The sequence below is a fragment of the Notolepis coatsorum genome (genome assembly GCF_963971535.1).
Source record: "Notolepis coatsorum genome assembly, chromosome: 4".
Classification (NCBI taxonomy): Eukaryota; Metazoa; Chordata; class Actinopteri; order Aulopiformes; family Paralepididae; genus Notolepis; species Notolepis coatsorum.
In genome coordinates, this window is record NC_140168.1 from 2,157,328 (window position 1) to 2,171,069 (window position 13,742).

Here is a 13,742-nt window from a genome sequence, read left to right on the forward strand (position 1 = left end):
GCCATTGCTCCGACTGCTTTGTTGTTGAATCAAGTCAAATCCTAGGTAAGCATATATTGTGCGTGTGAACGTTGACATGAAAAGAAAAAAGCAAAAAAAAGAAGTTTAAAAAAAAAATCTATCTTACTTGAATCGATACTCTGTAGTACCGACGTGTTTCGGTTCGGTACCTCAAAAGTACCAAATTTGGTACCCATCCCTACTTTTCACACAGACCTCAGCCCACTCTGTCAGTAGCCCTTTTCACACAGACCTCAGCCCACGCTGTCAGTAGCCCTTTTCACACAGACCTCAGCCCACTCTGTCAGTAGCCCTTTTCACACAGACCTCAGCCCACGCTGTCAGTAGCCCTTTTCACACAGACCTCAGCCCACGCTGTCTGTAGCCCTTTTCACACAGACCTCAGCCCACGCTGTCAGTCAGTAGCCCTTTTCACACAGACCTCAGCCCACGCTGTCAGTAGCCCTTTTCACACAGACCTCAGCCCACGCTGTCTGTAGCCCTTTTCACACAGACCTCAGCCCACTCTGTCAGTAGCCCTTTTCACACAGACCTCAGCCCACGCTGTCAGTCAGTAGCCCTTTTCACACAGACCTCAGCCCACGCTGTCAGTCAGTAGCCCTTTTCACACAGACCTCCGCCCACGCTGTCAGTAGCCCTTTTCACACAGACCTCAGCCCACGCTGTCAGTCAGTAGCCCTTTTCACACAGACCTCAGCCCACGCTGTCAGTCAGTAGCCCTTTTCACACAGACCTCCGCCCACCGATTGGAGGAGGTTAGTATCTGCAGACCTGAGGCAGCGTGTGGTGGAGGAGGAGGTCAGAGAGGCAGGAGGGGGCCAGGTCGTTGACGGCTTTGAAGGTGATGAGTAGAGTTTCTAACTGAATCCTGTAGATGATGGGGAGCCAGTGGAGATTGTGGAGGATGGGGGTGATGTGGCGGGGGGAGGTGAGCATGCGAGCAGCGGAGTTTTGGACGTATTGTAGTTTGTTGAGGATGTTGGTGGATGTGCCATAAAGGATGCTGTTGCAGTAGTCCAGTCGGGATGTGATGAGTGCGTGGGTCAGTGTTTCGGCAGCAGAGAAGGATGGCGAGGGGCGTAGACGGGCAATGTTCCTGAGGTGGAAGAAGGCGGTTTTAGCGATCTGGTTGGCATGCAGGAGGAAGGAAAGGGCGGGGTGGAGAACGATACCTACTCTAGGTTGCGGACGTGGGTGGGAGGGGGTGACAATGGAGCCGTCGATGTTGACTGGAAAATCCTGGGCGGGTCGGGGAATATGGGCCAACGATGATTAGTTCAGATTTGTCACAGTTGAGTTTCAGAACCATTTTTTTGCATCCAGATTCTTATGTCGGAAAAACCACTCCTCCTACCTCTCTCTCTCTCTCTACCTCTCTCTCTCTCTCTACCTCTCTCTCTCTCTCTCTCTCTACCTCTCTCTCTACCGCTCTCTCTACCGCTCTCTCTCCCTCTACCTCCACTCTCTCTTTCTACCTCTCTCTCTCTCTACCTCATCTTTCTCTCTCTACCTCCACTCTCTCTCTCTACCTCATCTCTCTCATATTACACACACACACACACACAAAAGAATGTAACTCCTCTAACCTGTCTGCCCCCCCCCCCCCCCCCCCCCCTCAGAAGCTGATAGCGTACGGCCACATCACGGGGAACGCCCCCGACAGGTGTAACTCCTCTAACCTGTCTGCCCCCCCCCCCCTCAGAAGCTGATAGCGTACGGCCACATCACGGGGAACGCCCCCGACAGGTGTAACTCCTTCTAACCTGTCTGCCCCCCCCCCCCCCCCCCCCCCCCCCCCCCCCCTCAGAAGCTGATAGCGTACGGCCACATCACGGGGAACGCCCCTGACAGGTGTAACTCCTCTAACCTGTCTGCCCCCCCCCCCCCCCCCCCCCCCCCTCAGAAGCTGATAGCGTACGGCCACATCACGGGGAACGCCCCCGACAGGTGTAACTCCTCTAACCTGTCTGCCCCCCCCCCCCCTCAGAAGCTGATAGCGTACGGCCACATCACGGGGAACGCCCCTGACAGGTGTAACTCCTCTAACCTGTCTGCCCCCCCCCCCCCCCCCCCCCCCTCAGAAGCTGATAGCGTACGGCCACATCACGGGGAACGCCCCTGACAGGTGTAACTCCTCTAACCTGCCTCTCCCCCCCCCCCCCCCCCCCCCAGAAGCTGATAGCGTACGGCCACATCACGGGGAACGCCCCGGACAGCGGGGCTCCAGGGAAGAGGCTGATCGACCGCCTGGTGGAGACGGTGTGTAACTGCTTCCAGGGCCCGCAGACTGACGAGGGCGTCCAGCTGCAGATCATCAAGGTGGGGCTCCCTGTGGTCCCCTGAGACCTGGGCAATGTGGATGATTGATTGAATTGAAAACTTTACTTAACACATTGCAGAATGGGTACAATACAGTACGGCTCAATACACACAATTGTTAAGGGGATGCAGACCAGAGAAAGACTTTCGTCTTGTTTACATCAGGGTCCCCCTAGTGGATACATAGAAACATAATGAAATGATGATGATGATAATAATAAACTTTATTTCCTTAGCACCTTTCATACTAGATATGCAGCTCAGAGTGCTTCAAGACAGGCATACACAACTGGCATAAAATGAGCACAAACTGACAAAGTGTAATAAAAATAAGTATAAAATAGACGGCAGTAAAGCAGACCAAGGCACAGAACATCAAATCATACAGTTCTTCACACTAAGATCCAACAGAACATCAACTCATACAGTTCTTCACACTAAGACCCAACAGAACATAAACTCATACAGTTCTTCACACTAAGATCCAACAGAACATCAACTCATACAGTTCTTCACACTAAGACCCAACAGAACATAAACTCATACAGTTCTTCACACTAAGATCCAACAGAACATAAACTCATACAGTTCTTCACACTAAGATCCAACAGAACATCAACTCATACAGTTCTTCACACTAAGATCCAACAGAACATCAACTCATACAGTTCTTCACACTAAGATCCAACAGAACATAGGGCGGCTAGGTGGTGTAGTGGGCAAGGCACTCGCCACCAGTGTGGAGACGCTAGGATTCGCGTGTTCGAATCCAGCTCTCCACATTGTTTTTCAGTTTGGCTGGTCGTCCGCAGTAATACACATTGGCCGTATTACGGGGAGGGAAAACTGAAGGGTGGGGATCGAACGTTGTGAACAAGCGACTCCTACAAGTCGGTTGGTGCGCCTGCGCAGTAGAATCAGGAAGTGTCGGGGGCAGCGTGAGCCTCCCACGCGTTACTCCTTGACACTGAGAGATCGAGCTGCGCAGGTGAAAAGATGCGACTGCTGTTACCTCAAGTACCGGAGGGGACTTGTGCTATGTATGACTTAGTCCACATTGCAGCCGGCTTGTGGGAGGCAAGAAACAGCGTTCGTGACAGGGGAGGGTTGAATTGGATGATACGAAATTGGGATGGGAGAAAATATGGAAAAATGGGAGAAAAAGTGGATCAAAAAAAAAAGATCCAACAGAACATCAACTCATACAGTTCTTCACACTAAGATCCAACAGATCATCACCGATAGCTTAAAGCACCACATTAACCCACATTAACTCACAGTATCAGGGACTTGTAAGGAATTATAAATATGAAATATATCAGGATTCACAGTATGGATTACTACCTGTAACAAGGCTGGCCACAAACACTGGAAGGATTAGTGGTGCACGATATATTGGCCGCCGATATAATATCGGCCGATAGGGTAATTTGTTTACACATCGGTATCGTTCCGATGTCAAAATAAGGCAGATCATTATCATAAAAAAGTGTTTTCTATACAGAGATATCGACATCGGTAAATATCGGTATCGGCCAGAACAGCAATATTAATCAAATATCGGTATCGGCCACAATTTTCACATCGGTGCATCACTAGAAAGGATACTACCTCCTAACATTTACATTTACATTTAGTCATTTAGCTGACGCTTTTATCCAAAGCGACTTACAAGGCTGGCCACACAACGCGAAGCATTCCTACAAGAAATATAATTTTTTACGTCATTAAAAAGCAAGTTACAAACATCCCTCAGCAGGTACTATGCAAAAGAAACTCACCGTGAACACTCATCGTTTTAAATCCGAGGCTCGGTTGATCGGACTAATCGAGATCACCTACTGTACCACATAATGGCAAACGGTGTATTTATATATCTCTTTTATCCAAAGCGCTTTACAATTTGTTCCTCACATTTTACTCACTCACTCACACATTCACACACTGACGGCGGAGGCGACCACGCAAGGTGCCGACCTGCTCATCGGCAGCAGTTAGGGGGTTAAGTGTCTTGCTCAAGGACACTTCGACACACGCTGCCCGGGGGGGAGCGGGAATCAAAACCGGGAACCTCCGGATTACCGGACGAGTGCTCTACCTCCTGAGCCACTGTCGCCCCCTGTGAAATTAAATATGGACACACCGGACGTAGTCTTACAACAAACGTGCTCAAACTATTTACAATAACATATAAACAATATACATAATAATAAAATGTGGGTGTAAGAAGGAGTCTCTCTGATACAAAATCATCCCAAGACTAAAAAAGCCTGTGGTGCTGGTCTGATCTGTGGACGCTGTGCAGAATGTTTATACGAGCGCACCCTCCGTGGTGGACTGAGAAAGTGAAGTGCTCTTAGCCACTGATTACAGCAGGAAGGAAAAGAGCTGCGTCTGAGATAAGAAGACCGTCTGAATGGAGGCTTTAGTTCACGCTGTAGCGTCCTAACTTAACCCCCACTGGACTAACTTAACCCCCACTGGACTAACTCAACCCCCACTGGACTAACTTAACCCCCACTGGACTAACTTAACCCCCACTGGACTAACTTAACCCCCACTGGACTAACTTAACCCCCACCGGACTAACTTAACCCCCACTGGACTAACTTAACCCCCACTGGACTAACTTAACCCCCACTGGACTAACTTAACCCCCACCGGACTAACTTAACCCCCACCGGACTAACTTAACCCCCACTGGACTAACTTAACCCCCACTGGACTAACTTAACCCCCACCGGACTAACTTAACCCCCACTGGACTAACTTAACCCCCACCGGACTAACTCAACCCCCACTGGACTAACTTAACCCCCACTGGACTAACTTAACCCCCACTGGACTAACTTAACCCCCACCGGACTAACTCAACCCCCACTGGACTAACTTAACCCCCACCGGACTAACTTAACCCCCACTGGACTAACTTAACCCCCACCGGACTAACTTAACCCCCACTGGACTAACTTAACCCCCACCGGACTAACTTAACCCCCACTGGACTAACTTAACCCCCACCGGACTAACTTAACCCCCACTGGACTAACTTAACCCCCACTGGACTAACTCAACCCCCACTGGACTAACTTAACCCCCACCGGACTAACTCAACCCCCACTGGACTAACTTAACCCCCACTGGACTAACTTAACCCCCACTGGACTAACTTAACCCCCACCGGACTAACTTAACCCCCACCGGACTAACTGCAGCTTCCTGAAGTCTCCGCTCTGTGTTTGATCACACTGATCCGGGGCTAGAAGAGGGCAAAGTCTGTCCTGTTAAAACGTCCATGGCGGTTTTATTACCGGGTTCACATGAGGTGAATTGGAGGGATAATAAATAATATCAACGACGTGAGACGTGGGCCGTCGGGGCGCTGTGCCCAGATTGACCAAAGAAACACGGCTGCTGTAGAACAAATATTGGTTGTTCGAACAACAACTCCATGTCACTCACTTAAGATAAGATATTCCGCGGGATGATTCTGACCGGCCCGCGAAAGATTACATGATGATTTTTTTATTTTATTTTTATTTTTTTTACTTTTTTCTTTTCATGTCAACGTTCACACGCACAATATACGCTTACCTAGGATTTGACTTGATTCAACAACAAAGCAGTCGGGGCAATGGCAAGCCGAAAACGGTCGAAAGTGTGGTTATTTGAAGTTTGGATTTCTTTTTTCACAACTGAGGTAGGTAGATTACATTTTTTGAGACCAAAGTACAGAAAAAAGGTACCGTTGGGTACCGGTATCGATTCACAGGTACCGGTACCGTATCGGTTCAAATGTGAACGGTACTCATCCCTACTGAACACACAACTGCAGGGCAAGGGCATTTTTGCTCATGAAATGCATAGCCATGTGAAAGCCTTCATGACAAAGTTGCAATTAATTTCAAGGCAACAATCTCAAACACATGAAAACCCTGAAAGAAGTCAAACCATCAGCTGATCACCGGCACAGGTACTCATCCATGTTGGGAGAGGAGAACTGCATGATGAATTTTCAAGGCGTTTTCAAGATTTCAAAAAGGTTGAGGATGAAATGCAGCTGGTTTCCTCTGCCTTTACCTGCAGTGTTGATAGTGTACCCACTGATGTTCAGCTTGAACTCATTGACCTGCAGTCTGATTCACTACTGAAAGAGCACTTTAAGTCAGCATCACTGCTAGAGTTCTACTCTGCTCTCAAGGAGGAGAACTTTCCAAACATGAGGAGACATGCTCAGAAGATGTTGGTTCTCTTTGGATCCACCTATATGTGAACAGACATTCTCAGTCATGACGTTTACCAAATCCAGGTACAGATCCTCTCTCACTGATGAACATCTGGCAGCTGTGCTTCACATCTCCACCTCAGACATGCAACCTGACTTTGATGGACTTGTTAAAGCTCAACCGAGACTGGATTTATCACACTGAATGAAACAAAAAGAGCTGAAGAACACTAAAATGTGGGAATATAACAAGTGAAATGGGACACTGATATTTTTTTTCTTTTTTTTGCACAGTTCTGAAAACATTAATGTTTAATATAGGCATGTAAAGTAAAAATCCAGGTTGAAATTATTAATTAATTAATTAATTAATTATTAATTTATATATTTCTGTGTCTTTTTCTATCCATCATTACCTCCCTCCCCTCCCTCTCTCCTCCTCTCTCCTCTCCCCTCCCCTCCTCTCCTCTCCTCTCCTCTCCTCTCCTCTCCTCTCCTCTCCTCTCCTCTCCTCTCCTCTCCTCTCCCCTCCCCCCCCTCCTCTCTCTCCTCCTCAGGCCCTGCTGACAGCGGTCACCTCCCCTCACATTGAGATCCACGAGGGCACCATCCTGTTGACCGTCAGGACCTGCTACAACATCTACCTGGCCAGCCGCAACCTCATCAACCAGACCACGGCCAAGGCCACCCTCACGCAGATGCTCAACGTCATCTTCACGCGCATGGAGAGCCAGGCGGTCAGTGGGGCCTCCGCGTCCAGTTCAACCCTTCCCTCTCCCTCTACACATTCCTTTTTAACTCCTAGTCGAGCAGGACGTACGCGGGCCGGACTCCGCGCTGCATGTCCGCAGTCGTTTGAGCTTTCATAGTCGAGCGGACCTCCGCGGACCAATTTCCTACATGTCTCGCGCCAGTTTACACCATTTTTCCCCGCGCTGTTTAGACTTCTGTCACGTCGTCGTCATCCGATGTCAAAATAAAGAGTCCAGGTTATCTCCGTTTGCAATATTTAGATAATAAAACGGCCAGTTTTACACACTTCATTTAGAAAAGCCATTCCAACGTCTCTGGTTTCTTCAGTTTCTGGTTTCTTCAAATCCTCCCCATTTAACCCTGATCCTGCCCTACTCTCACTTCAGAGTAAAATGCAGGTCGATGTCAACCAACACGCAGAGCAGCGTTTTGTGTGGCACCAAGTGAGCGACGCGGACGTCCGTACGGTTAGAAAATTGGAGCTTCGCACTTGGAGTCCACTTGGTCCACGTACGCTCCGCTCGACTATGGGACGGCCTTTAGACAGAATGACTAAATGTAAAATGTCTATGTCCAGATGTCTGACCTCCTCCTCCCACAGGCTCTGGAGGCCCAGGAGCTGGAGAAGGACCGGCTCCGTCTGCCCCGTCAGAACCCCTCCCCCGCCCCCAGCGGTGGCCGCAGGTCCGCTTCCCCCAGGTCCGACCGGACCCCCACCCCGGAGCCCGGCGGCTCCCCGACCCCCTCCCCCGCGGCCAGCACCCCAGACCTCACCACTACCGCCACCTCCACCCCCGCAGCCAGCACCCCGACCCCCTCCCCCGCGGCCAGCACCCCGGACCCCACCGCCACGCCCACAGCCCAGGCCCCCACCGCCACCCCCACAGCCCCGGCCCAGACCCAGGCCCCGGCCCCAGACCCGGCCCCAGACCCGGCACCCTCCATGAACGGGGAGCCGGAGCCGGAGGAGGAGAGCAGGTCCGAGGGGGACGGAGGAGCGGCCATGCAGCCCTCAGGAGGTACGGGTCGGTTCTGACCGTTTCTGGTGGAGAGGTCAAGTTTCAAGTTTGTTTTTATTTGTCGCAACAAACTACAGGATACTTTATAATGAAATGCTTGTTCCTTCTGAGCCCCTGGGAGTGTGCTGCATACAGTAAAGAGAAAGTAAGTAAAAAATGAAGAAGTAAAAATTAGATATGAGCCTTATATCTACTTATTATCTTCTTTTTGTCTTTAATCAGATTCAGCTTTTGAAGACGACGGTCCAGAGCGTCCTGCCACAGAGGCAGAGGAAGAGGAAGAGGAGAGACCAGAGGGAGGTCCAGAACCAGACCCAGCACCGGCAGAACCTGTAGCTGAGGAGGCCGCAGTGGCACCAGAACCACCACAGATACAGTCTGGACCGGGTCAGAACCTTCTTATGTTATTTAACCCTTTCACTGCCACACTACAGCAGGTTAACCCTTTACTTAAAATAAATGTTAATAAAGAACCTGGGAGGACTAACCCCTTGGATCAGATCTGAGGTCACTAGTCTCGGGGTTATCATAGATTCAGAACTGAACTTCAATTCTCATATTAACAAAGTGACCAAAACATCGTTCTTCCATCTCAGAAATATAGCAGAAATACGACCATTTATTAATCAAAACGATGCTGAGGAGCTAATTCATGCATTCATATCTAGCCGGTTAGACTACTGTAATGTTCCTGTTTGCGGACGACTCAGCCCTGCTGGTCTCTGACAAGAACAAGTTACAGGTTGAAAAAACCCTCAGCTCGGAACTAGGCAGAATCTGCATATGGCTCGCTGATAACAAACTATCATTACACATGGGCAAAACAGAGTCCATTCTCTTCGGTTCAAATAACAAACTCAGCAAGACCGACGGCTTCTCAGTTACAGTGGGTGACAATATTGTCACAAGGAAAGATGAAATTACCTACCTGGGTTCCATCCTAGAGGCTAATCTCTCCTGTGACAAAATGGCATCCAATGTAATAAAAAAAGTCAACCAACGAACTCGATTCTTGTACCGGATCTCCTCTCTGGTAAACAAGAATACCCTGAAGACTCTGGCAGGAGCACTCATTCAGGGGTACTACGACTATGCTTGCACCTCATGGTACCAAAGCACCTCAAAGGCGCTAAAAACAAAATTACAAACATCTCAAAACAAACTGGTCAGACTACTGCTTGACCTTACTCCTAGAACCCACCTCACCCCTGCCCACTTTGACAACCTAGGATGGCTTAGAGTAGATGACAGAGTACAGCAACTTGCAATGGGCCTGGTCTACAAGATACACTACACGACCAAGGTACCCATGTACATGGCAAAATACTTCCCAAAGGTCAGTGAATACCACGATCACAACACCAGAGGGAGCTCCACAAATCATGTTAAACCCAGATTCGGCTCAAATAAGGGACTAAACACGTTTCGCAATTATGCCACATCAATGTGGAACGCCCTACCCAAAGCTGTAAAGGAATGTGGATCACTACCCACTTTCAAAACCTCTCTCAAGAGACACCTACGGGAGACTGCAATTCAACACTGGCCCCTGTAAATATCCTAACCCAACCCCCTCCAATGTACAGTCATTTACCTAGTATGGTTTTGTCAATAGTCCAATGTACAATTTTGTTTGTTTGTACAGAGTCTCCCCCCCCTCAATGTACAGTTTTGCTTGTCTATACAGTGTGCCCCCCCCCCCCCCCCAACCACCTCCAATGTAAATTACCCAGTATGGTTGTCAATATCCCAGTGTACCCAACCCCCCCCACCCAACCTCCTCCAATGTACAGTTTCTACGTCAAATGTATATACTCCCTTTTCCTGACTCCTTCTGTATCACAAACAGTACTGTATTTGCAAATCTGGTATGTCATAAATGTATAGATGTAGCAGTACTGACTATCTGTATGTCATGTATGTCATATATGTCCTGATGAATTGAAAATGGGGGACCCTGGTGGAAACAAGACGAAAGTCTTTCTCTGGTCTGCATCCCCTTAACAATTGTGTGTATTGAGCTGTACTGTATTGTACCCATTCTGCAATCTGTTAATAAAGTTTTCAATCAATCAATCAATCAATCAATTTCAATCAATCAATCAATCATGCACTTTTCACAGGTCTCCCTAAGAAAACCACAGAGAGGCTTCAGCTAATCCAAACCTCTGCAGCCCGACTGCTAACTAGAACCAAAAGGAGAGAGCACATTAGTCCAGTCTTAGCTGCTCTACACTCATCATCATTAGGTGGCTTCTTCGTTCCGAAGGTCGCCTATCACTCTCCAACCCATTCTGTCCCCACTTCTTCTCTCCAACTCCGTGACTCCGCCTCTCACTCCGCTCCAATCACAGACGTCGTCTACCCAGCCTCTTCTTGGTCTTCCACTTCCTCTCTCTCCATCCACCTTCCCCATCACCACCTTCTTGAACATCTCCCCGCTGGATCCTCTCAGAACATGCCTGCACAACTCCATCTTTCTCTTTTTCAACCTCTCCAGCAGCTGTCCTCCTTGCATATCCGCTCTTCTCAGTACCTCCTCATTCTTGATCTTATCCTTCCATGTTATCTTCAGCATCTTCCTACACTGGCTTCCTGTAACATTTAGAATTGACTTTAAGGTCCTTCTCCTTACACACAAAGCTCTAAATGGACAGGGACCTAGCTACATCACAACACTCTAATAAATTACAGGCCAGCAAGAACACTGCGATCATCAGCTGCTGGACTACTAGAGGCTCCCAGAAACAGTCAAAAGAGGATCGGTAATGCAGCCTTTATCAACTACGCCCCAAAACTGTGGAACAAACTACTCAAAAACATCAGGGAAGCCAACTCGCTAGACATCTTCTAAAGACAGCTTAAAACCTATCTCTTTGCTCAGGCATTTCAATGAAACATCAGGGACATCCTGACACAAATTGTACTTTACCTGCACTATTCTTACCCTGCCTACTTTTATACACTGCCTATCAAATTCATGTGTCGGTTCTATGCTAATTTTATCTCACTGCCTCCTATGCACTGTAATTTTGAGAGTGCTGCTCTGTTGTAATTCAAAACTGATTAAGAGCGATGCACTGCTTTGAACTATTTTATCACACTTTTTACTTTTCACTGATTCACTGCTCTGTTGTATGTTAAATACCCTGTTGTATGTCTGTTCTATTTTATAATTCTTTGCCTATTTTTAAACTGAATCAAACCGCCCTTTTTTTTCAATTATTTGTATTACTGAAAACTGTAAACAGAGAGCCTATTGGGATGCTAGATCCTAATGTGAAACACTGTGATTTACCTCACCTTGCTACCTCTCGTATCGTTTTTATCTTTTTTATGCTCGCTCATGCCTGTATTTTTCACCGTTGTGAAGCACTTTGAACGGCAACTTCTGTATGAAAAGTGCTACACAAATAAAGTTATTATTATTACTATCACACTACCGACGGTTAACCTGCTGTCGTGTGGCAGTGAAAGGGTTAACCTTCTGTGTATTGTTGTCGCAGTGAAAGGGTAAACCGTTTGGTAGTGCGGCAGTGAAAGGGTTAATGTTTCCAGTAAACAGGGTGTCTTTATTATCTTGTCGTACTAATGATGTATCTCGTGTAGGACGAGGTGATTTAATGTTACATCGTCATCATGCAGCACAAGTACAGTACAACAAAAATAAGTTTGGCATCCAACCAGAGTGCAAATGTAACGGTAAAGTGCGATAGTAATATACAATGTACAGGTGATTACACTGGTATATACTGATATATAACATATATAAATACTACTGAGTAATAGTGTTAACCAGATGTATGTACAGAGTTGTAGTATTAATATGTACAACAGGTATAAAGACACTATGGTAGTAAGTCATACTGGCCAGCAGTGTAACTAGTAAGAGTAGGTAAGGGATATGTACAGATATAGTATCTACAGATATGTAAAAATGATTATATGCAGGTATGAATAGACAAATGTTGATATATATATATATACTGTATATGAGGTGATTTAATGTTCTCAGTAAACGGGGTGTCTTTTTATTATAATTTATTATTATAACTCTGTACCTCTTTGCACCTACCTTCCTCCAGGTGGTGACCCCTCACCCCACCCGGGCCCCGAGCACACAGAGGTGGCGCCCCCCAGAGGCAGACCGGAGGGCCAACAGATGAACGGCATCATAGATGACCGCGGTTCCGTCTCCTCGGCAGACATGCTGGTGAGCTGGACTTGGTGGCTCCGCTAATAAAACACGGGGCAACTCCTCGACTCTCTGTAGACTATAGAGTTGTTGGTAGGTCTGTCTACCTTCACGATAGCGGACATGACCGGTTAGCCTTCGGGAGAGGTGTTAGTTGGACAATGCCTAAGGCTACCCAGTCATGTCCGCTTCCATTCATTGTGCTAAGCTAGGTTAACATGCAGCCACATAGCTTTTTACTCAACGCACAGAGAGGAGACTGGTATCTATCTTCTTGTCTCTCTCTGGAGAAGACGGTGAGCTAATTTCCCAGAGGGGCGGTTCTCCCTCCTGACCGGCGCGTGAACCGACCGGAGAAATCGATGCAGCGCGGACCTCGTGAACAACGTGATTCAAGTCTTAAAGCTAATTTCTCTCGGACATGCCAAGAGTTTTAGAAACATACTGTGTACTCTTCTTCAGAAGGCTCTAAGCATTGCGGTCCAGCTAGAAATATGAATTCCTCAAAAGGCCCACATGGTCCAGGACACTCTTCTTCATGGTGCCGACGACTGTATCTCAGATTTACTGACTTTGTGAACTCTTCTTTCCATCTCATAGCGATCAGCTTTTTGGCTGCTGTAACGCCTGCCAGAATAATTATTTCCTGTTGTATGGATGTTGGTAGTAAAGATATATCGTTTAGAATTAATGCTCTGATACTGGTTTTCATGGTGTTTGCTTTGTCATGGTGTGTTTTTGCTTTTTCTTTCTTCATAAAAAGTCATCATTGGTCTCCATCTTGTGTTTCAGGACCCGGACATGATGCCCGGGGGCCAGGCGGGCGTCAGGTTCTCTCACGTCCTCCAGAAGGATGCCTTCCTGGTGTTCCGCTCGCTCTGCAAGCTCTCCATGAAGCCCCTGGCCGACGGGCCGCCGGACCCCAGGTACGTAGAGGAAGACGAGCCCTCGCTCCCCCACAGTCTCTCTGTGATCCCAGCCCCTGGAAGAGAAGAGAATAGAATGGAATAGAATAGAATGGAAATCCTTTAATAATCCTGAGGGAAATTCGGCGCTACAGATCGCTCACATTGAACAATAAACATTTAGGTAGTCAATAGGACTAAAATAAGAATATAATAATATACAAAATTAGAAGGAAATAGAATAAAGAATAAAATATGGTCCGTGATATACATTCTGGTATGTATATACATTCTAAAATCTTAAA

General features: G+C 47.6%; 1 protein-coding gene across 1 annotated transcript in view; it reads left to right on the forward strand.

The window, feature by feature from the left end:
- Nucleotides 1-13,742, forward strand: part of arfgef2 (ADP-ribosylation factor guanine nucleotide-exchange factor 2 (brefeldin A-inhibited)) — a gene marked incomplete at its 3' end in the record, with an annotated part of 107,377 nt that overhangs the window by 13,851 nt on the left and 79,784 nt on the right. Inside the window, exons 4-9 of the mRNA XM_084313308.1 lie at nt 2,194-2,340; nt 7,123-7,302; nt 7,920-8,337; nt 8,560-8,724; nt 12,423-12,550; nt 13,325-13,458. Of these exons, the coding sequence (XP_084169434.1) occupies nt 2,194-2,340; nt 7,123-7,302; nt 7,920-8,337; nt 8,560-8,724; nt 12,423-12,550; nt 13,325-13,458 (1,172 nt within the window). The remainder of the gene's footprint in view (nt 1-2,193; nt 2,341-7,122; nt 7,303-7,919; nt 8,338-8,559; nt 8,725-12,422; nt 12,551-13,324; nt 13,459-13,742) is intronic.